The sequence below is a fragment of the Pezoporus flaviventris genome, unplaced genomic scaffold (assembly GCF_033815535.1).
Source record: "Pezoporus flaviventris isolate CSIRO_AGI_PZ_B2104156 unplaced genomic scaffold, CSIRO_AGI_Pfla_v1 ptg000073l, whole genome shotgun sequence".
NCBI lineage: Eukaryota > Metazoa > Chordata > Aves > Psittaciformes > Psittacidae > Pezoporus > Pezoporus flaviventris.
Window position 1 is genome coordinate 5,325,355 of NW_026892621.1, and position 25,218 is coordinate 5,350,572.

The 25,218-nt window shown below is 41.2% G+C and overlaps 1 protein-coding gene across 1 annotated transcript in view; it reads right to left on the reverse strand.

Moving 5' to 3' along the window:
• Positions 1 to 755: 755 nt before the first annotated feature.
• Positions 756 to 25,218, reverse strand: part of WNT7A (Wnt family member 7A) — a 39,388-nt gene continuing 14,925 nt past the window's right edge. The window contains exon 4 of the mRNA XM_061473006.1: positions 756 to 5,160. Within this exon, the coding sequence (XP_061328990.1) occupies positions 4,681 to 5,160 (480 nt within the window). The 3' untranslated portion in view covers positions 756 to 4,680. The remainder of the gene's footprint in view (positions 5,161 to 25,218) is intronic.

Here is a 25,218-nt window from a genome sequence, read left to right on the forward strand (position 1 = left end):
CAAGCGCATCTCTTCATTATTTTGACTTATTAATCCAGAGGTAGGGTTCCCTCAATTTTTGTTCAAGATTAAAGTGCTCACATTTTGAGAAATTACTGGTACAATTTTGACCAGAAGAAGGTGAATTGGGTTAGCAAATCGGGTCACTTGCCATGGTGACAACTACCCAAAATAAGCATCAATTAAGGGAGAATATTTTGGAATCTAGATGAGCTTCATCATGTGAAGTTTTGCTGTGATACAGTTCCTGCACTTGGTTCAGTTTTGAACAGTTTTGGAATATTCAAGCCTGACTCAGACTATACCTCTGTTGGCTGACAGCAACAGCATCTGCCAGATTTGGCCAACTTTGTCTAGGCACGTCAATCACTGAAGCTGTAGGATAGTCCTACCAACAGCAGAGGTGGAGAGCTTCTTGTTCAATTGGCTTCTTGGGGTTACGAGTTGGGTGCAGAGGGCTCTATTAGTTAATACACTCATTTTGGACATTCATAGTGCATATTTCTGATACCTCCTATAATGATAAATGTAAAAATGTCAGAAATTAATTAGAACATATGCACCCCACCTGTACTCTGTGATGTTTCTGTATTCACCACACTGATTTTCAAGTGTGGTGAGTTAAAAACAGTTCTATAATCCACAGATAAGTTATTAAGAGCCTTGCATATTATGGTTCATGTCCATTATTTTCCTTTTCTAAGTAACTGTGCAGCCTTAAAGTAACTTTACCAAATGAGTCACTTGAGAGCACATTTTAAGGATGTTTTCAGTTTAATTATCACTGTTGAAAGACATATCTCCATTAGGTTTGTGCATACATGGCAAAGAAAACTTAATCATTGACTGATTCATGTTTTATGTAGGTACTTCTAGCATTCAAGCTAACTGTATTCAGGTTAGTTGTCCTTTTAAAAAGGCTGAGAGGTAAAATCCTTACAGTGTGCTTAGGAATCCCAAGGCAGAACTGCTTTGTTTCCATGAATCCAGGCTCTGTTATCAAGTGAGAAAGTGAGATTGCACGAGTAACAGCTTCACAACTTGCAGGTATGCTTGTTCTCTTACACTTCCTACTCCTCTTACTCCTCTTGCATGTATGTTTTCTTTAGAAGCCTCAGCTGGGTTATGAATGTGAGCAGCAATCCAGTGTTTCCCTTGGTTAGTGGAGATGAAAAGATGTGTTTTCTTTTGAGAGCTGTATTGTTATGCAGTTGTGTGCATTTCACTCCCATTGTGCAGCTCTTCACCAGGCAGAAATAGAGCTCTTCTATCCCTGAGGACAAAGAACAAACTGTTGTCGGGGGGGGGGGGGGGGGGGATATATACCAAATTGTAAATCTTTCTCCTTCTCCTGTTTATTCTTTGTGCCATTCAAAACCGTTTAGCCAATGAACAGTTAACTCCAGACTCATGGCAGATTCTGATGGGCCAGGTTTCTCCTGTCTAAGATGATACAGCCAAATTTCCAAGTACTTTCTAGTTGAATGCAGCGTTTTCCTTGCTCTTTAATGCATAGTTCCCAAACTGTTCTTGCAGCTATCAAATTGATATTTTCACTAATTAATACACTGATCATATACAAAGCTGTAAAATACAGGGGAAATGTGGATCAAATTCATTTCATCGTCATCCAGTTCTTTATTATTGTTAAGTAAAACTGTTTAAAGTTATTTGTCCTTCAGTTACTAATCTGCTAGCTGTACATTGCACATCGCTGCTTACTGAAATAGAGAGGCAGCAGGACTTTCACGAATTCTTCTTCCAGGGTAAAAACATGCTGCAAAAGTAATAAGTTGTAAAATAACTCTAACCAGTAAAGAAAACACATTTTTGACTGTGATATGGTATTCACTAAGTAAAAAGCCAATACAAACTGGGGGAGGAAGGGAGATTCCAATATTAAACGTTAGGTATGAATTATTGAACTATAACATATTGTTGTAATTAACATCCATACTGTATATACTTCCATTTTATGTCTTATCAATTCTTGATGCATGGAATTTAGAATTAAAAGCAGTGACTCAATTACTCCCCAAATTGTTTTTACATTGTTTTATACTGACAAGTCGTAAGCTTGAGAGTAAATTGTGTTCATAATTTCATTTTGATATCCTCTGCTGGTGTCTGAGTTGCATAAAAAATCTATTTTAAGTGGCAGCTCTGCAAAGAAACTCTCTATGTAATCTTAATTATACACTGCAGGCTCAGGTACTTCATGGGCTTGTGTTCTTACACAAATGATGTATGCAAGAAGTAAGTTAAACCAAGGAAACATCATGTCACATTCAGACAAGTTCTAAAAGGTTAGATCCTTACAGTGGAACTTTAAAACATCTTTTGTGATACTTCTATTTACTAAGAAAACTTCCTCTGGTTTTGCAGTCTTAGGTGGGAGTTTTGCCTCAGAAAGGTAGGTGGATACAAGATAAATCTGCACCATGTCCTCCTCGTAAGGCTCACTGTTCTCACAAGGAGTCAGGGAACTGCACTGCATACTAGATGGAGGTTTGTCTCCTTACTGATGCCCCTCTTAGCCTCATTAAAAATGTGAGATCCTGTAGTCTGGAAGTAGAGAAGAATCTGGTCTGTCCCAGACAGAACATGCAATATCATCAGCTTCTTACCCAATGAAAAATAACATTAAAATTAGATTAGTTTTTTACCAGTCACTAATGTGTCAAGCAGGAGAAACAGAATGATATTCACCACTCAAATAGCTGGAGAAATTACAGTGCTAAAAAGGAAATACCATAAAGGGAACACAAAAATGGCTTAGCTGGACTCTGACAAACAAGTGAAAACAAGTGAGTAGTCTCTAAGTTTGCGTAGATGTTTTTCTGAATTCCTGAGCACTGGTCTGGGGGGAAAGGGGAGGGGGGGTAGAGTAATGTAAATGCCAAAAAGAGCTGGACAAAAAGTAAGCTTTGTATCCTATCTATGAGAATCAGACGATGTGTGTCATGCTAGTTTTTACAGTCATAGTCTACAGTCTTCCACTGATTAAAATCAAATTTGACAGTAACACAATATAGAGGTTTAACTGACAGCACACACAGCACTTTTGCTAGTCATAACACCACAGTTTAATGACTGACGCATGTGGGAAGCTAATTCGGATTTTGCTTTACTTGAATGGGATAAATGAGCATCCAGTTCATACCAATGAGGAATTCAAGCCATGTGACAGAATTGATGCTACAGACCCTGTTCTTGTTTTGCATATTCTGCAAATGGAGCTGCAGGAAAAGAGCCAGTTTGTACACACATCCAGAGAGAAAGGTCATTCTGCTTCCTGACACATCCACCAACTGCAGCTGAATGTATCCAGCTTGCTGCTGCTGTGTCCACAAACTAATGACCCTTCCTCTGTTAAATAGCCTAAGAATTACAAATTGTATGCCTGTTTTGAGAAAAAGTACAGGTTGAACAAGCAGACGTAGTATAAATAAAATATTTATATAAAAATAGTCTCTTACAAAATATACTCTCTTATCCTATGGTTGATTTTTCCAAAAGATGGAAGTTTGTCTGGATTTTCTTTTTTTTTTTTTTTTTTAGACGTATTCCAAACAGGATTTTAGTAACATTTCTTTCTTTAATGGAAGGAAAACCACCCCAAAACTGATAAAGATTTGTAACCCCTACCACTTGACTTTTGTTCCAGACAACTAGCAGCAAACAGGAGGAAACGAACAAACAGACAAACAAAAAAACCCAAAACAACAGTGTGTGTTTGTGTATGTACATATATATATAAAGATGCCAGCTTTTGTACTTAAACATCTACTACTGTAGAACACATACTGCAAGTCCAACTAATAGAAATATCCTAGTGAAGAATAATATGTACAGCTCCCATTTTTCCTTGCCATTTCTACAAAATTATTTCACAAAGCCAGCTATCTACTTTAATTGCAGAATAGATCCAAAAATGTTGGTAGAGTTCTTTTTAATTAAATAAATTAATATTAGTTTTATCTGAATAAATTGTTAAATATTGCTATTATTATGCCAAAGTGTCCCAACTCCCTGTGCTAAAATCCGCAGCACGCACACACACACAAGAAAGGCAGATAAAGCAGTGTCTACAGAAACCCTCAAAAGTTCTACTCGCTGTAGCAAATGTTATGAAGTGGAAAGATGGGCAAGAGCAGCAGAAGCTTTTCACAAGTGTAGAAGCCTAAATCTGTGTCATCCACACACTCACATGGGCAGTTCACAACAAGGCACTGTCCATCCTGTGCAAAGCCCTTTTTGAGGATCTCTCCTCTGCCCCTCCTGCTCCTTGTTACACTGAAGCTTTTCCCCATTGTTTTTCCAAACCAAGAGTTAGTTGCCACGCTCAGAGCTTTTCCTCTCAGCGGTGTCTCTTCACAAAGCAGTCAATACTTCTTGCTTTAGAGGCGCACATTAACTGAGATGATCTTTTTTCTCTCTGTTTTGTGTGTCAGGTGGCTCAGGGTGGGGGTTCTTTGTTTTTATTTCCTGGCTGACTTTCATAAGAGTCTGAGATGTGTATTCACAGAAGCAATGAAACATGAGAAGAAAAGAGAGGGCTCCATTCATCAGCATTTCTTCTGGGAGAGCAGATCTTTCCTACAGTCTTGTGTAGGTACTTTGAGTGCATGTGCAAATGTATTCATGGCCAGGGACATGCCAGCCTGCCCAGCCACATGCTCACTTACAGGTATATACTTCTGTCCTCTCACTGCAAGTGTTGCATTTAACATAGCAGCACCAATGAAATTTGCAGTTGCACTGCCACACTCTTGAGTACTGGTGTGTATTGTAACCTCGACCACAGCACATGAGATCACAGCCATTGGACTGCTGGGCTGTCTTGTTGCACATCCTGCCCTGTGTTCCCACACTGCCAGTGACAGGGTCTTCTTCACAATAATTGGGAGATTTTTCTATGTACACTAAATCTGTATCCATGGGTTTGCGATAGGAAAGTGGCTTCTTTATTTTCAGGAAGGTGGGACGCTTGTTACGACTTGCCCTCACTGGTTCGACTTGAACAGCTTCGTTGTATTTGTCCTTAAGGATGTAGCCCAGCTCCCGGAACTTAGGCAGAGTTGTCCAGCATGTTTTAGTGGTACAAGATCCTGAGACCCCATGGCACTTGCATTCTAACTTCATGTTTTCTTCCAGAATCTGTATTTGGAAGAACAAAGAATGATGCATTAATACAAGCAAGAGTCTCTTCAACAGGGTTATTTGATACATATTGAATGACAGTCACAGATGGGTTTGCTCTCCAGCATGAATTGTCACCTCAAAGACCACATTCCCACCAAAGCTGGGGCTTTTGCTTGCCCAGTGACACTGTTGTCCCAGGTAGGAAATGCTCATCAGTGTCAGCTGAGCATTGCTGCAAAGCTCATTTCCCATTTGCACTTCGAGTTAAGCAGGGAAAAAAACTTTTCCTAATTTCACAGCCCACAGAGCAAGGGTAAAATGGGACTCTCCTTAACCACAGTTTTTCATCACTTTCATTTCCAATAGGCATGCACAGTGCTTCAGATTCATCTGGTGTTACAGCTCTTGACACATGGCAGTGAAATTAGGAACTGGCAGAAAATCACACTATTTCCTGAAATGCCACATGCAGAATGCCTTGAAAGTTCAACAATAGGTACTAGAACTTGATTCTTGTAAACAGAGGTTAAAACATAAACTGCATTTCAGTTCTTGCACCTGGACATGACGTCAGCTGATGAAAGACAGGAACAAGCAGCTAAACTCTATCAAGGCTTATTCTTCTGTTGGTCTCACATCAATCAGCAGTGTAGAGCAGATGATCATTTATTCATGTAGGCATCATCTGTTCTAAATGTTGCAAGCTAATGCTCCGATTTGGATATCTAAGTATTATTTTAATATACCACAGTCATGTTATTTGCACTTTCTGTAGGGTTTGAAGTATTTTGTGTCCTCTCACAGGGATCACGGAGAATACAAAATGCCCCAGCTACTTTTAAGAAAACTAGGTCTGTCTTACCGAGTAAAGATGAGGAATAGGTTTCATGTTTTGACATCGATTCTTGTGAAAAAAATCTACTTCATTCATACTGTAAAAGCATCTCAAACACCTCAGCCCCGTGGCTTGCTCCACCCTGTCACATGTTCTCTTCTTTGTAGGGGTATCTCATGCTTACACCTGAGTTGTCACTACATTCCTTTTGAAGATACCAAGCTTCATCTTTCCTTCCACCTTCCCACCCTCTACACTTTATCCTTGTATCTTCTCCCTCCTGCTGCTTGTTCATCAACCCACTCTGCCAAATGAAACTGGAGACCAGCTCAGTCCCTGCTGTCCATCCTGACCTCACTGAGCAGCTACATTGGGTCAATGCTAGAAAACACCTAACTCCAGCAGTTAGTTTTCCACTGGTCTTTGCCTGAAAGAGGCCATAATGATTTTGATGATTAAATTCTGCCTAAACCAGCAGATCCCAGCAGTGGAAGTGCAGCCAAAAGGATTATCTGGGTTCAGGGAGTGGCCACACAAGTTTTCCCCTGAGAAAGCCCAGCTGATCCACACAACTGATCTGGGCAGCCTACAGGGGTTGTGATACAACAGATATAACTTGTGGGTTGGTTGTACCCTTGTGCAGTGATACAACAACTTGAATTAATCCTTTTTTATAACCCCTCTTCAGTTTTGGACATTTGTGAAACTTACCATTCAGACATTGGCACTGGCTGCTGCTCCAGCCTGCACTGAAGGAGCCAAGTCCAGCTTGAAGGCTGGACATACGTCCTGGGACTCAAAAGACTAAAATCTCAGCATTAAACCAGAGGCGGCAAGGAGAAGGAGCACAACTGCAGATCCTAAGTGGTGCACTAACCCTAGTGAACATAGTTCCATCCTGCTCTTGGCAGCCTTAGAATGAGTAATTTAGAGACTGCATGTAGTAGCTTATTATTCTCATACCTTTTGGTCTTCAGGCTGTTCCCATGTCATCTAGGCACAGTAATTGCTATTGCCTAACCTTAGGAGAGTTTGTAGCTGATTCTTTACTTATTGTTCTTCCTCTGCCCCTCTTCAATGAAGACAGGGATTTCAAAGGCATTAAAATAGCTTTATTTTTAGTCTATGAATGAAGTGTCAGAACCTGTGGTCTGAAGGCAGGAATAAAACAGGTAGAAAGTGTAGGTCCAAGACTTTGACAGATGTAAACTTAGTACATACTGGGTCACATTTCATGCTACAGTTTTTAGGTTCGTTTTCCATGCAAACTATCTATGACTGCCCTAAAACTCAGATGTGAGAAATTTTTATACACATCTTAACTTGCAGTTCTGCTCAAGCTTTGGCTTACATTTGCATTATCTTGTTATCTTGAGTTTCTCAGCCACTGCATGCTTCTTTTATTGCTCACTCATTTATGAGGTAGTACACTAAGAAGATAGATGAGGAGAGGGAAAAGGAGTTATAGCACAGAAACCGGAAAAATCACATAAATTCTTTTAGCCTCATTTGTACCTTTTAAAAATCTCTCTTTTTTTAATTTGAAACTAGCCAGGGATGCATTTCTCAGCCCTAATTCAATCCCTGCTCATGTTCAGGGGCTGGACTTATATCCTGGTACCATGTTCAAACTTGCAACGAAATATTTCTCCCTTGCCTGACATCAGGATCCTCCAAATTGACTTGAAACATTAATACAAAATACATCATGTGTCATCTACCCAGGTAGAGCTTTTTTCCTGCAGTGTACTTAAATAGCCTAAATTGCCTGTTTCATTAACAAGCCATTACAGCCAGCAACCTCAGAGAGAATTAGTAGTTCCATTGAAAGAGCTGAGCAAGCGGCTGGAGCAGTTCAGCAACTGGGCAGCCTCGTGTCATGTGTTGGGCTCCTTCTTGGGGTGACACGATGCCAACCAGGATAGGCTTCTGCTTTCCTGGGCTCAGCTAATGCTGGGCACAGGCAGTTAGGATAAAAAGGAGTGGGTTTATGTGGAAATGAGAAGTTTGAGCAATACTGGTTGAACCAAAGTGCCAGGGGTCCTTCTTAGATGACAAAAAATTCTTGGAGAGGGCAGAAGGATGAGGAAGAATGCTGTCCTTTAACGCAGATGCATCTCCAATATACTGTGCTAAAATCTGTCTAATTTGGGTCAACTGTGCTCTGCAACTGAACTTTCCTCTTTAGTTCTGCCTTTTCTAACCCAACCTCTCTACCTTTGCCTCACAAACCCTTTGGTAGGTTCTGTTCTTGTCTATACAAAGTCCTCTTTCAATGTGCTGTCTTTCAATGTGGGGTTTTCCAAATTCAGCCAGACATGAACTGACCCTACAGCCCTTAGGAAATAGGCTATGTGTAACTTGAACTGTCTGTCTTCAGCAAAAGCCTGCAGTGTTGATCGGACAGTTTTGTTGTACTCTGAGATCAGGTGCTTGGACTATTTGTTTTGCATCAAAATATGCGGGCAGTGGTATTTTAGTACCATTCTAGTAGCCTCTGATAAATCACTGCCTTTATAAATTGCAGATGAAACTGAAAAAGAGAAGGAAGAAGATAAACAAGGGGATTCCTTACGTAGGGACAAGAGGCCTCAGTCTTTCCCTTGGTTTCCATGAACCAAAAAAATGCTCTACCCCTTAAAAACTTAGTCTGGTTAAAACCAGAAAGCGTTCTTCACCTGTCAAGACCAGGATATGTGTCTTTGAAGGTATTAACCAGCAGCTCTCACTTTTTACATTAGATTAAAACTTTATAGATGTTGAGACTGACTTCTCCTAAAATGTAAGAGCCTGAAGGGCACAAAATTTAAATCCTAGATCCTCTGTTTCTTACCAAATGACCATATCCAGCTCTGTCAGCCATGGAAAGTAAATCTGTATGCACCAGTGAATGCTCTGAACTGGATTAAATGTGAACAAAGAGCCGCAGTTCTTTTAGCTTTGTCCACTTTTTCTTTGAGCTCCTACAGTAAACTGTCAGTACTTGCTTTTCTCTCCCTCTTCCCCCTTGCCATTAGCCTCTGGGAAATAGTTTGCATGAAGAGAACTTGCGCTGGCTCTCTCTATTGATGTTATCTTCCGATATAGTACCTTTGGGCACTGCCATTAGCAACTTAACATGTTTTTTCTTCACCTTTGGTTTTGCAGAGAATGTGAAGGGTGTATCGTGTGAGGGTAGCAAGTGCAGAACCCTGCAGCCCAGGAGCTGCATGGGCTGGCACCAGCGCTGCGGTCCTGCAGCAGTGGCCAGGGCACCTTGTAGCTGAGCCAATGTGCCTGGTGTCCAGTGAGACCAGCAGAAAGTGCTGGCTGGTGTGACTTGGCACTGGAGTGGTATTTGCTCTCAAGTGCTTCTCTGCAGCCATATCAGAAGTGTGCCCTCTGGGTGGTGGGATGGGTGCTGTGGGTGCTCGGGTCAGGGGAAATGGAGTTGTTATGTGGCTGGTGTGCTCAGAAACACGGGTCACCCTCATGCAGTGGGTGTTCTGAGCTCAGTATCTCTGTTACCCAGTCAGTCAGTGGTGTGTACCACCTTGGTTTTCCAAATGCATCTGCCCGGGCAGTCTGAGACTCCACATGGCCACTCACATGTGGTCTGGTACCGGGGACAGCCCTGGGTTTGGTCACAAGAACTCTAAAACACTTGGTGCCAAAGCTATCCCAAAGGACTTCTTACATCTGAAATACAGTTACCATCGCACCTCCAGCACGTTCTCCTTCACCAACAGGATTCCCATGGAAACTAAATCCTGCCTCACAGTCAGTACACTGCCCATAGTGCCTGAGACCAGAGACCCTTCACTGCTACATCAGAAATAACTCAGACTCTAGTCTACAGGTGAAGCAGACGTAATGAGTGAGACAACAGACACTTAATTCCTATCCCACCAAAGCCATAATCCTTCCTAATTTTGTGTGACATCAGATCATCTGGATCAGGAAATACCTGTCTCCTCCAAGTGCCTGAACAAATACCTTTACTATAAGTGAAAGAACCCACCACTACTGGCGAAACAAGAGTGGTTTTTCACTCTGGAGAAGAGCATGCCAGGGGCTGGGGAGCGGTCACACCACTTCTGTGGGGTAGGGAGGCCAGCGGACAGGTGCAAATCTGCCCCTTTCAGCTTGTGGCATATGAGGACTCATGATTTATATTACTTTCAGAGGCATTTGTAGCTGTAAGACTAAGCTACTCAAAATTCAGGAATTATATCAGAGATGTGGGTTTCTGCTTTTGAAGGATGCCTTGAGGAAGAATACTGTTTAAAGCTAATACAGTAAAAATACATACAGTAAAGCCATGTCATAGTTAGTGTTTGAACAAATTAACTTACTTGAGAACCAAAAGGATGCTGCTGTTTCAGTAACTTGCAGGACTGTCTTAACACCAGAGCTCTAAAACTCAAGGAAATAATACTTGGCGCTTTTTGCAAAACAAAATGATTGCAAACCAAAAATGAACATGAGAGAGGATAAAACAAGAAACGCTGCTGCTGAAGAGAAACTCCCTGAAAGTTTTGAATGTCAGAAACAGCATAATACAAAAGTACTCTATTTCAAGTTTAAAGTTAGCAAAGGAATATTTAAATGGAAAAGATTGAGTCCCATCAGTGAATATCTATTCACTAACTATATTAATAGAGCTTTTGTAACATGTGTTCTGTAGAAACACAACATATTTTGCATTGATATCCTATGGCAAACTAACTGGGGTGAGTTTGGAACCAACTGTGTCCCATATTAAGAGTGACTTATTCCAGTCTTTCATATTTCATTTGAACATATTATGAAGACCTTATTAAGCACAGCCAAAAGATCTTTTTTTTTCCTTTTTCTCATGTTTTTGATCAATAAATCTGTGCAAAATAACAATACCTGAAGTCAGTTCAAACAAATGCGATAGGCTGAGCTGCGACTATCCCAGAAACACGACTGCCCTGGCAGGTTGAACCATTTTTTCATTACAAGAGACTTGGTTTCAAATACAAAATGACTGGGAAATCACCACAGCATGTGACCTACATCCATCACATCACCAATGCACTTCCCCCAGACTAGGGCTCTAAAGAAAATCAGGCAACATGCTGCTCTGAGGACGAATAAAAAGCCAAGAGAATGCTGTTAAATGACAGAATTCTGGAAGCCTCACAGGTGGGTGGTATTTCCCAATATCACCATCTACCCACAGGAATGGAAATCCTGCTTTAAAGACCAGAAATGCTTTTTCCTAAATCAAGAGATCCTTAAAAATTAAGACTTCAGAAATTTTGTGCTCTCATAAGGTTGACTATTTTTTGTAATATTGCTGCCTTTTCTCTGTGCCACCACAAAGCAATAGGCTCCTAACATTTCTTATATGCATTTTATGGAGTTTTATGATTATTTTTATACTTCCTGTGGTGGAATATTGGTTGCCCTTTACTTCAGTTTTATAAAGCAGTTGACCATATGCAGCAATGATTTTGTAAATGTAGCTTCTATTTCCACAATACATTAAATAAGTAAAGTCAAAAATACACATTAGTCTTTCTGCATGGTCACAATGCACTGTTGTCAGCCAGCACATGCAAACTGCGTGAGATGTGCTTCTCTTTCCCTTTGTATTGTTTGAATTAGAGGACAGGAGACCTGGTACCCTTCGTTCAATAACTAGCACTGTGCAGAATAGCAAATGAGCACTGACAGCAAGGCCAGTAAAAGCTGAGAGGAATGCAGTAAAATCTGTTTTCTGCTGCATATTTTTCTTATACTTCTGATAACTTTCATGACTTACAATGCACTAAATCAATTTATCACCATTTCTGGGACCAAAAGCACCAAAAGAGCAGTAGAAAGTAAATGTCACAGGATACTTTCATTGTTGTAATTTTTGAAGAATAGTTACACTTAGCATAAAAAGGACATAGGTGTTTGTAAAAAGAGACATTTAATAAGGCAGATTCTCAGGCAACCTAACAATGCTCTTCTCAAATTAAACCATAAGGCATGGTATTTGCCTTTTTTCAAGCTGTAGGAACTGCTATGTGAAACAAAAAAAGAGGTGTCTTAATATTAAGCTTTCTGTTGCTTCCAGGGGTCCTCCTAGGAGAACACCTTATATCCCACCATAGCTGCTCCTAGGATGAACCTCTGCCAAAATCCTCACAGTTTTGCAAAAGTAACTATGAGAGTGAATTCCATGTGTGTGGCTCAGAGTCTGTATCTATCTTGCTCATTCCTCAGTATTTTTCTCTGACAGCTCTGCAAATCTAATCATGGCCCGTGAAAGTCAAATAAGGTTCTTAAGTTTTTATTTATCTTCATCAAGATAGTGCTTGCAGAGATAGTGGGCATGATGTGGCAACACCTGATGCTGATAGCTCAGCGAAATTTGATCTGGATTCATGCGGAATGATACATGCAGAAATCCACACGGGATTGCCTCCTTGGAGCAGGTCTCATGCCAGATATTCTCTTCTCCCTCTCCCTTTTCCATCGTGTCTGATAAGAGCTGCAAGCTAGCCTGTGGGATTCCTTGCCTTTTTACGTCCTTTGTGAACGCATTCCAGGTTTCTTTCCCCAGAGAGAAAATACCTGAACCCTTGTCTCTCTGTCTCTGGTAAACAAAATATGAATTGAAACCATGAATTCAGGAGCTGGAATTGTAAGCTTCAGGCTGAGTTTTGCAGACTCTTCAGACGTACTGGGTGACAAAATTCTCTGTGTAATATCAGATACAAAACCTTCTTCCCACCCTTCCTCCTGTTGGCAGGAAGTCCAGTTATAAAAACTCTTCTCAACTACAGATTACCAAAGTAATGCTTAGGTAAGTTTTCTATCAGGAAATAGGCTCCAAGTAGCAAGTTCCTACTGTCTTTTGGCAAATAGGCTGTGAGATGGAGGGTTCCTGGGATGGGACTTCATGCTATCTGAGTTGCTAATGACAAAAGCTTGGTAGTTGACAGTTGGCTTGACAGCATATTGAGGGGTTACTGCTGTGGTGGCTTTTTGATACCTCTGTCTGCAGGACTGGGCTGACCCACACTTTGGTTTTGTGGATTTTTCTATTTCAAAGCAAGGGAAATATTTTAACAGAAAAAAAATGGAAATAATTTAAGAAACCAAGTGTCAACGTGTGTGATAAAGTACTTGTTTTTAAAAAATAACTCTTGGGAGACGCATTATCACCTAGATTAGACTGGATCAGTGCAATGCCAAGGAAGTGTCATCATGGAGGAAGTTTAAAGATCAATCATAAAAAGGAACTTGGAAAAAATAGTGAAAAAAAAAATCTGGTTTCTTTTAATGTAGTTTCACTGTTACTGGAATGTAGCTGAATTGTCTTAAAGACACTCAGCATGTAATTTTCTATTCTCTATTTTTTTAAGTGAAGCCCCTCACTGAAATGGGATTGTGAGATTAAGGGAAAATTTATCTAGAATTGTTATTTGCTGCTGTCCAAGCAAAACTGACATTGTAGATACGATGGATTTTAGCTTTTGAAATACAGAATAGTCCTGTTGTCTGGCCTAAGTGGGCACTTTATACAATGAAGATAAAATAGACTGGAAAGGGGGATGGTGTTACACAATTACAGGTAGAGTTGGTGGTTATTTTATCTAGTTTACCTTCCTATCATTATGAAAGTCTTCTACAGTGCATATTTTCCTCTCCAGAAAGATACTGGATAGCATATTCATGGCAGAAGTGAATAAAATAAGATCAAGCAGTTTTGAAAATCAAGAAACAATACGGTGTTCACTGCTACTAAAACAGTTTACCAAGCAAACGAGACAGCAATTTTTCTGGATTTGGACATGCTGTCAACATAACATTTCTTCTTTGATCATATCTACCTTCCTACATTCAGGTCACTAATACTCCAAAATACTGATACTTCTAAAACAGGCCTCTCTAACATAGTGATCTGAGCAGTATTTTGCCATATATTAAAAAGATGACAGATGGCCATTGTTAAAAATGCCATTTTCCCTAATCCCTACTTCTGTCTAGGAGCTCAGTCCTGCAGTCAATTCATGGATCAGAGTAATGAAGTCAATGACATCTTAACTGAGTGATGTCTGCCAACCCTGACCTCTTCGAAGTCAATATAATTCTTCTAGCATCCTGTGTCCAGTGTGTCTGGTTTTAGTTTTGATCTTGGGATGGTGATCTTCATCCATACTCTGGGCTTCTAAATGTCAATGCATCGAGCTGTCATTAAAATGTAGGATGGAGTGTTCGGAGTTTTTAAAAGAAAGAAAGTAATGGTGCCTATAGTTCATATTTTAGCATGCTGTTTCTGAAGAAATTGGAAGTACTCCCAGATAAAATGAACTAAACTTATTTACACTCCTCATTTTGGTATCACAATGAATTAAAGTCTTGGGGATTATTCAGGCAGGGATGACACTGCTGCCCCTCACTTTGGGATATGCCATGGAGCCTGAGTCATTCTTCACATAGAAAAAAAAACATAGGGAAAACAGGAAATGACACAACTGGAATTCATCCTCAACACAGCTAATGTACACAGAGAGAGAGTCGTGGTTTAAAACCTAGCCAGACAGGAAGACAGCTACTGCTGAACCCAGGACAGAGAGGAATGGCACATTCTGACTCATTCCCACTAAACTTCATCTTCCGTGTAACTCTCCCCGCTGGTTGTGAAGCACTCAAATGAAGTGGTGCTGGCATTGTACAGTAAAGAATTGGGAGCAACCATGTAGAGCATTTTGACAAATGCTTAAGTTGTCAAGAGTAAAGTTTCCAAAGAGTGATAGAAATGAAAGGAACAGTCTTACTTGTTCCAGACAACTAATCAGAAAACAGCTCTTGTGCTCAGCTAATAAAGCCAGGTACTGGCAGGAATACTAGCTGCAAAACAATATCACTTCATATTGCTTCCAGTTTTAACCAATAGCTACACACAGTTAATTATAGGTTCATTTAGTTGCATATCAGACAATGAGAGTTAATTCTTAGATACTCAGAACATAATACTATGCAAGGCATATTTCTCATGCTGAAAAATTTATAGCCAGCAGTTTTAGTAATCAAAGGATGTTTTCCCTTTCTATCAAGCTCTTCAGGTAATTTCAAAGTATTTCTACGCTAATTTTTTCAGTATTGCCATTATAAAAACTCAATATGTCTTAACTTCATCACTAACTCCTTTGGTCTAGAAAGAAGCACAGGATATCTTCATGTTTGATTCACAGAGACACATTTTAAAGATGCAATCCTAACACCTAACAAGCTGTTCAGAGTTTGTAAGTGACACTGGAGGCGTACCCACTGCGCACTCTGCTACCTTCCTCAGCAGGGAAGAGCACCTGAGCTACATCAAACTCACTCCCATTTCCTTCAGCCACAATACTTTACAGAGATAGCATGACCTAGACTGTGGCAGAGGCTTCAAACCCGTCACCAAGGATGGTTGTTCCCTGGGTGGGATATCACCATGCTGGCACATCAAACAGCAGATGCTCAGGACAGTGATAGCTATTCTTGTAATTTTAAGAGAAACTTCCCATTACTCCTCCAGCTAATCAGCATGCAATTATTTTAGTTATCATAAGGCAGCAACTCGATCACAATAACACATTGTATTTTGTGAACACATTTCCACACGCTTGGTGTTTAAAATTCAAAATATTCACAGTATCATAAAGTAACGTGATTTTGGTCTTAATTGTAACATTTGTGTGAGAATAATTATTCCACAGAGATGACTTTCAAATCAAGTTTTATACATACGAGTTTTCCCCCTCCAGTTGCAGTTTGGACAATAGATCCACACTTCCATGTTTGCAAATAGCTTCCACTTATCAGAGATAAGATCCTACCAGCAAAGCCTATCTCTGTAGCCCAGCAGCTGCCAAGATCAGCATGCCCGTATCCAGGCCAAGAATTTTAACAAGGATCTTTGGCCTGTTGTCAATGAAAATTTCCTCCTATACAGAAGAAAGTGGAATTTCCTAAATTTACACTTAATGCCTAGTGCAGTCTAAGCAAAACTCTTTTGCTTTTTGTCTTGCTTTTACCCGGCTTATTAGATTTTCTCCTGTTTCATTCTAACAGGCATTGTAAGCAATAGTTGAAGCCTTTGTCTTACAGACGAGTAAACACCTATTAACAGATACTCCCTTTTAAGGTTTACTGCATTGATGCATGTAACTCCCCTCAGCCACCTCACCCTCCAGACCAGACATAGCTGCTGCTTTTTTTGTTAACAGATCTAACTCTTTGCCACTTAGAGATGAGTTGAATAGCAACATCAAATAACACCATTAACAGTTCCTCTTTATAAGCCATAGCAGTGCTCAAGGCCAGGTTGGACAGGGGTTGGAGCAACCTGGTCCAGTGGAAAGTGTCCCTGCCCATGGCAGGGGGTTGGAACTGGATGAGCTTTAAGGACCCTTCCAACATAAACCAGTCTGGGATTCTATGATTCTATAAATGAGTCTTGATATCAAGAGAGATGTTTTTAACAAAGGGTTAACCAATTGCTCTTGCTCTAGGTCTTTAGTTTACAAGCTCATAGGATGCCTGTGACAACAGCATCTAAGTACCAGTTTCACCAGTACATAAACCCATCAGTAAAAGAAACCATGCATGTTTGTAGCACACATTTAATGTATTAATCAGATACTAATTTTATAAATATCTCTGTAAGGTGAACATTAATATAAACTATAATCCTGTGAAATAGAATTGCAAAAAGTCTTAAGATATTCCTTAGCATGGTTATTTAAAGCTATAATTTTCTGGAAAATATTGTAAGACTTTGATTACACCTTTTAGTTAAAATTTGCTCCAAGTATAGAAAGACAGACTTGTCAGGTGGATTTTCTTAGAAAACAAAGCCTAAGTACTTGGTGTCTGGCTCCCTTCTGCCTTCCTATCTTCTCATATCCCATTGGTAATGGCTGCACCTTTTTAGTCATTTCAACCAAATATGACAGCAGGTAGATGTTTTAAAGAAAATTCTATGAAATAAAAGACCACAGGGAGCATACAAATCCTATAAATGTTCCTGGTGGCAACGTGAATGCTGGTGGTGTTAGATTCACAAAGGCAATTCACAAAGAGCTTGCCATCACTTGTAAGGCATGATTTTGCAGGAAAGCATCTCCACTGTTTCATTGGTGACATTTCCTGGACCTTTTCTGTTTTAACCAGGGTCTTAATTCAAGCTTTTGGGCACATATTCTTGACTCTCTATTGAACTTCTTTATCTACACACTATTGTGCCATCTCATTAGTAAATTGTTTTATGACTGCAGGATTTATATACCCAAAGATAACAGTGTGCTGTGTCTCAATTAAAATCTCATATGGGAATAGCCCTGCAAGAGAATACATGGTTATATTCATAATTGTGTGTGGTCTTATATTTAGTACAAGATGTAGCATGCTTAAGGCAAGGCTAGTTTCCTTAGGGTAGGCCACCAGCTGATTGCTACCAAGAAAACCTATTTGGTAGATCACTAGCAATAGATGTTAGCTTAGATCTGATTTAGAGTTTGTGAATATTGACCCTTCTGCTTTCTCAGAGACCATATGAAGCCCATTAGGTGCAGCTCATATTTAAGTACCAGAAGGCTCAGGGTCATTTCTATAACCAGTTCCAATGTAGATTAATACTAGTGCCTTTTGGCACTGACTGGGCATGCAGAGCCAAGTATCCTTTCTGCAATTACCTGAAATCCTTATCCTTTAATAGATCCATTCTACATTCTTCCAGTACCAAAGCAAGCCTTGTTTGTGTCCTTGGACTAAAAGGTTGTTCTTCATCTAATTGATTTTTTAATTGTTTACTGCAAAATACCTGGAAATTCTTTCCATTAAAGCAAAAGTCTGTTCCATTTGTACAGCAAATGCCAGCAATTATTGCTTTTAGTGAGGGTTCAGGGTTTTATGGCTTCAGGGGTTTCTGCCTCCAAGTGTCTAGTAAAGCATTTGAACCAAACCTTGGTTTAACTTTCACCTTTACCAAAACTTCTATTATGGATTGTTCCAAATGCCTCTACATAGCAAGGTAACTGAGTTCATGTTACTGACTCATCATTGCAAGGCTCTTGGAAACGCTCCTGGAGATACTTCCAGCTCAGACTGTAGGGGTTTGGGCTGTAACTGGAGAAGATTCCAGTTTCTATCCCCATTGACACAGCATGGTAGCAGAGATTCAAGCACTCAAACCTAGAGTTATGTGATGAATGGGTACACTTGGTCAGAGGTGGAATGAATGAGACTGCATCATGCAAGATCTCCAGCATAATTCCATGCAAACTTTATGTGCAGTGTAAACACTGCCTGTTTGTCTATTAAAAATGTTCTCAGTGAGTAGCCTGGCCATTAGTTTCCTGCTAATTTGGCCAATGCCTGGGTTCTGTTGGGTTTTGCTAAAATTGCTGAAATATGGCGATGGCAGTGTCTAGACTAATGCAAGGAAATCAGTCTTAGGTTTAGAATCCTAAATGTAAAGTGTAACAAATGTCATCTCAGGAATACAGGAGAAGCAGAACTGTGCTCATCAGCTAGTTCTGAAAGTTTTGCCACAACTTAGGCCTAGATTTAGGTATGAAGCTCAAAAGTCTTGTATTCTGATTTAATTTCTCAATAAAACATCAAAAATCACAAGTTAATATAAACAGTACAGGGCAAAACAGCTATGCTCATGGGTCAGAGTTAGGGTTAATAAACGCTACGTTTTCTCTTTCTTAAAACTTGTATTACATGTTCAGCATAACTTTTATAATACCATGCATAGCACGTATTTGCTTTGAAGTGATTATGCTCTGTGATAGCTATATTTCTGCCAAATAAGACTCTACAAAAGGGTCACATCCAACAGTGCTGAAACCAATGATAGAACTGAATAATCTATATAGCAACTGCTTTCACCTAGATTATATTCCCCTCTGAGTGCTGGATGGCAAGTGTGTGCCCTGTGGGAAGGAAATGCTGCTAAGTGTCCAAAGCAAAAGAATTAAATTAGAAAATGTCCAAAATGGTGTGACCAAGCAAGTGGCTTTGTGGAGCAAATCCATCATTGGAGCAAGATCTGATCATTTCAGTTATAAAAGGTGCATGTATTAAATTTGGAATCTGAGATCTTTGTTATTTATTAAGAGGCCCTGGCCCTCAGTTAGCTGCACGACAAATTGTCAGATCTGGTACTCATATACACGAAATGCGTGTTTTGTTCATAATGCCAGAATCCTCAAACTGCGACTGCAGGTAAGTGATATCATTTATTCATTTATCATTCCCTAATCTTCAGCGTAAATCAGGAATTCAATTTTCAACCACATAAGATATAGGAGGGAGCTGAAAGCCAAAATACAAGTGGGACCATGTATCACAGTTTCTGATTAGCTGAAAGTGGAGGACAAGTGGAATGAAAATCCATTCGTGTGGATTACTGTTCTTGTGCAGTCCAATTCCCTCTCATCATTCAGACTAACATTAATATTTCCTTTATCTTTACTCTGGGCTGTTGAGAAGATGCAGAGCTTGGCTGTCAAGTTGGGACTTGTTTTAAGACCTATGTAAAAAAAGTAGGAAAGGCATAAAATAGTACTTTGATGCTTTCAAATACAAACACAATACTGTAAGAGTGCATAGGATGTATATATTTTTCACACCTAGGAAACTGCTCAGCAAACTCTTGCTGTGCACTGCAAACACTGTAGGGATGGGATTTTTGGAAGCACTCAGCTGCATCCTGCGGTCCCACCAACCTCAATGGCAGTTTTCCCATTCAGTGAATTGGACTTCCTCCAAATCCAGTGCTTGGCCTTTCTGGGAATCCTGCTGCCCCTCAGCAAGCGTGTGGTGGTGAGGTTGCCAGGAAAGACTTTGTTACATCTAATGCTCCTTTTCTAAACGCACTGAACTACAGCCATGGTGCCAGGCCTTGAGGCTAGAGGCTTGGGAAGAAGGCAAGTACTCTGGACAGCAGGGCCATGAAGCACAGGAACTGTAGGGTGGGACAGGACATGGTTTCCCTTAGGTAACATGCTATAAGTGGACCCAGTTCTATGGGTGAACGCTCCTTCTCTTTGCCTGTACCTTACAACCATGTCAGTGAGAGTTGGCAGAAGCATTTTTTACATGTTCCATTATTCCACCTGGTCACAGAGAGACACAAGCCACATGTCTAAACCTTCTTGTAAACCTTCTCCTCCTGACCAGTTTAATCTATGTAAAATACCGTACACTTGAATTAAGCAAACCAGCTACCAGAACATTCTACATAGGCATATATAGGCACAGGAAAACAGGAAATGGCTTTAACCTCCAGAGGGGAGACTGAGATGAGCTCTTAGGCAGAAGCTCTTCCCTGTGAGGGTGCTGAGGCGCTGGCACAGGGTGCCCAGAGAAGCTGTGGCTGCCCCATCCCTGGCAGTGTTCAAGGCCAGGTTGGACACAGGGGCTTGGAGCAAGCTGCTCTAGTGGAAGGTGTCTCTGCCCATGGCAGGGGTTGGGACTGGATGATCTTTAAGGTCCCTTCAACCCAAACCAGGCTGGGATTCTATAATTCTGTGATTCTATGTCTACTGACCTCATCTGTAAGGGCCTGAACAGCTACTGCTGAAGTCTGTCAGAATTGCTACTGCCACTATCAGCAAGGGGCACCTACCTGTCAACAAACCAAGCTCCCCATCTTCCTACAGCCTACAGGAATGGAAGCATAGGAGCACTTCTCCCGGTCCCTTATCAGCCAGGCAAGAAGTCTAAGCAAGTGCTTGGTCATTCTGTGCGGAGGGGCAGCACATATGCTTGTCACTCCTACACACTCAACACATCTGTTGACAATGGAGGTCCAAGTGAGGGAGTAGTAGGGGGTCCTGGATGTAAATGAACAAGCTCTTAATCAAGCAGGCAGCACTAGTCCTAGGTATGCTTCTCTCTCCATGATCCCTCACAGGAATTGTAACTACAAGGGGAAAGTTACTTCTCAAAAATCCTTCCCAACTTCAAACCACTCTCAATCATTTCACAAGTACCAGTAAAGAGGGAAATAATTCATCAGCTTTGTGTTTAGAAAGCATCTCTAACACTAAGGACTAGAAGCTTCTGAACACAAAAATCAGGAACATTTCTGTGCTCATGCCAACAACAAAAATCAAAAAGGAGAAGAAAAATACATTGGGAAATGTGAAGTGCAATTGTAAAGGCACTGTTGACTTCTGAACTCCAAGAAACATGTGGCTCTGCTGCTGATACTCTAATACCAGCTGATGGCTGGTGCCAGGAGTATGGGTGCAGCCTCACCCAGTGCTCTGCTCAGAGCTGGTCTCTAGACTCCCTGGAGTCAATGGTAATTCTCAGCAGCTCCACACAGGCAAGCTTTATCCTGGTGTGCGTGTGCCATTAGAGAGATTCTTTCTGATGGAGCTGAGAGACAGATGAATACAGAAGTACATGGGTTTGGTCACTATCAGTCAGTTGTGCTGTTTGCAGACATTGCTTAGCACCAGATTACAGCTGGTACAGACATGTGGGAAGGAATCTTTTGGTTCCACCATGGGCCCCGCGTCCTCCAGCACACTGACTGTACCCTGCTAGCCAGGCAGTGTGCATCCGTGGTCACCTTCTGGAAACAGAGCTCCTTTCAGGAGCCCCTGGGCTGCTGGGGTCCCCTCGAAGGCTGCAGTCTTCCTCAGGCAGGACCACCCCAGCAGGGCTGCAATCCCCCTCCACTGCGAGCAGCTGAACTGAGCCATGGGTGCAAGCAGGAATAGTGCCATGTTTTCACATGTTTTCAGACCTAGTTCAGGCAGAAATATTAAACATCCAGAATGACAGGCCTATATTCAGAAAAGTTACAATTGTTCAAATGTTTGGCTGCCTCTTTTATCAGTCTTGTCTCTTTTCTAACAATGTGCTAGATGCTTACAAGCTTTCAAGTGGTTCGCCTGCAAGAGCTTGTGCTCTGTGCAGCTTCTTGTCTTCATGCTAATAGTCCAGTTAAAGTAAAAGGTATGCTGAATGAAGTAGGAATAGCTGTCTCCTCTAGAGAACAGTTACATTCCTGCAGTTGTGTGATGATTTCATGCTATGCAAGAACTGGAAGAAGTTCAGGAAAGTTACATGGCAGCAATCTCCTTCTGAGGTCAGAAGTGCTAGGAGGTGAGGGGGAGAGTGTCATACAAGCGGAGGCTTCAAAGAATGGCTTGGGAGAACTCCTGAACACCGTGCTTTCCAAATGCAGGCAATTAACATCATTACAGTTTTCCCTGAAGGATACAATACTGAGCACTTCAGTCTATTATGATCATTGCATGATCCACTTCAGAAACACCTTCTGTTTTCTCATAGCTTGCTTGATATTTGCAGCAAGTCTGTTAGGCACATACTGCACTTCTCCTGCAAGCCTGAGAGCTGAAAGGGAAAACTGAAATGCTCCTGATTCAGAAGATGTAGGTACATTGCAAAGTTAGTGCACCTGTGTATGCTTCAAAGAGAAGCACTGAGTAAGAATCCACCTTGATGTGCTCTTGAATTGCAAAAGCTTTCTAATGCAGCCTGTGCCCATGATTTATAACAATGACTCATAATATTGCATTATACTTAATATGATGTAACGCTGATGCAAGATGCCATTCGTGGAATTTCAATGTCACAGAGAAAAGAGAGGAGAGAGCAATCTGGTCTTTGACAGCACCTTGCCGTGCTGTCAAAATGGAACACTTACAGCCAAAATGTGTAGAACCTTTCAGTACCTACTTTGCTATTTTTTAGTATCATAACTTGGAGAAAACCATTTTTATTTCCCGGAGCATAAATATCTCTCAGATGTGCATTATTGTGTTACTTGCAGTAATTTAATTAACTTTGTACTTGAGAAGACAAATTTGTTAACAGATGATTCAGCCTTGCAATTATAACCCCTCACATGGAAGTTATGGAAGTTTTCAGGTCAAATCAGGATTATGCCTTTAAATTAATTCAAGCTTTATCTGTCTTTTCTGACCCAGCTGTTACGAATTCTCCTCCTGTTCTCCCTATGCTGCTTGCTTCTTCCTGCAGTGAATCAGCATTTCAGGAAATACTAATTCAAAGAGGAAAGACACTCTAAACTCTGCTTCTGGAGGTCAGAAATAGCTGCTCTCCAGTAGGTTTGACAAATTACGTGAAGCTTTTTGGGCTGCTTGGGGCCAGTTGTGTAGGGTGTATGTGACCCCTGTTCTGAACTCTGCCCCTTCCCTTCCAAGCAGCCTGGGAACTTTGAAGTTGTGCCTGTGTGCTACAGAACTGAGTCCTGGCAGTTTGTCACCGAGACAGGGAGAGGAACAGAGCGAAAGCCCTGCTGGCTCCACCCCAGCAGTGGAGGTGTCATCCTGCAGGACACCATTGGCATCACTGGCATTGGTTTACAGTGTGGGAGCAGCTGGAAGTGGAGACATTTCACACCTGCTGATCACAGGTATGAGTGCTTCTCACTGTGCCCTGGGCATGCACTACCAAGGCTCTTTGAGATAAAAACACATGGATATTCTCCACCTGTCACCTTTAAAATCCTCCACACGTGGCACAGTCAGTTTTCATTCATTCACCTCTAGAAGAAGCTGACAGACAACTGTGAGATTGCTCTGGCAGAGTCATGTTGGTTTAGTGGTGGCCTTGGCAGTGCTGGGGTAACAGCTGAACTGGATGATCTTAAAGGTCTTTTCCAACCTGGTTGACTCTATGATTCTATGAGACTGCTGTTGGCACCACAGCAGATAGAGAGACATCTGCCTAAGTAAAACAAGACTATGAGAAGGTGGAAAGTCTTGAATTAAGATCTCCAAAATGTCTGGATCAGACTTTTCCTGATTCTCTGTAGGTTTATACCATGCAGTCCAACACATGCCCAGTGGGCCTGCCCACTGTATTGCAAAGTCTGTCATCTCTTGCTCACCAAGATGGAACAGATGAATTTGCCAGTGATTCCTAGGAAGTCAACTAGATAATAACACATGTATGATTTACTAGAGTGCATCCTGAATCCTCTGCAGCTGGTGTAATCCTAAAGAAGAACCGTTCCACAGGTCATCCATGAGTGCCCAGGGCAGTGGGCACAGCACACAGTACAGTTTCACACTGCAAGACCAAAGTAGAGGGGACTGGCTTATGAACAGCATAGCAGTGCCTACAGGTGAAGATAACAATAAGAACTGAACATCTGGTTTATTTCTGGAAGACCAGTAGGTGCCAGTCTGTCTCCTACGTGCATAAATATCATCAAAAACCTAGCCATGGGCGAGTAAAACTAGACAAGAATTTGTAGCCCAGAGGAAAGCCACCAAGAACAGATTGTGTGGAGGCTGATAAGATCCATATTGCTCCAAAAGGGAGAGTACCACCTCAGAACAAGACAGTCTTTGTTGTAAGAGGGTTAGGTTGTGAGAGACCTAGCTTGCCAAATACCCGTAATGGCCTCCCTCTGCCAATTGTCTTTAAGTACTGTGATCTTTCACATAAGAGCAAAGCCTGAAAGGAATCTTACTAGGAAAAACATCATTTATCCCTTCTCTCCAGGATGGTGGAGGAACGTGCCTCTTCCCAGTCATGTTACTCCTTCTTTCCCCTGAAGATTTCAAACAGAGATTTGTTTGAACAAAGATCAGTAATTTTGCTCTGTAAGAGATGCAGGAAGAAGAGTAGAAATATCTTGAGATTAGAACAGTTCCTGAGCCTGCTGGAGAAATGGCAGATGGCCAGAGATAGCACACACCACTGTTCTCCCAGGTAACAATGCGCAGAGCTCAGTCTTCCAGGCACAATCCTTAAGGACAGCAAATTGTGCACATATAGGTGAGAAACACAAGGGGCTCATGTCCTCAAGGCTTCTAAACACAGGCCAGCTCTAGGACCAGCTGCTCTCCTTCTCTACCCTGGGTCCATGCCTGGGCGACAATGGAGATGAAAAAATGCAACTTCTTCTTTTCTCTGTATATCTGAGCTTTGCATTGGAAAGAAGAGAATTCTAGGCAGTAGCCAGTTCCATCTCCCTATGCAGCCATCTGCAGGATGCTCTGTCCTTTCTTGGGGATCTTTTAACTGCCAGCACCTATCAAACACAAGCAGACCTTTCAAGGAAGTAGCTTTCCCACAAAGGTGAAACTCCTCTGCAGTCTTCTGTTTCAGTGGATTTGTGCTTGCATAACAGAGCAGACTGTGGATCTCGGTGTTTTACCAGGCTTCTCAGTAAGCAAGAAAGATCTCAGATCATTTGTTCAGCAAATATTAGTGGGTAGCCC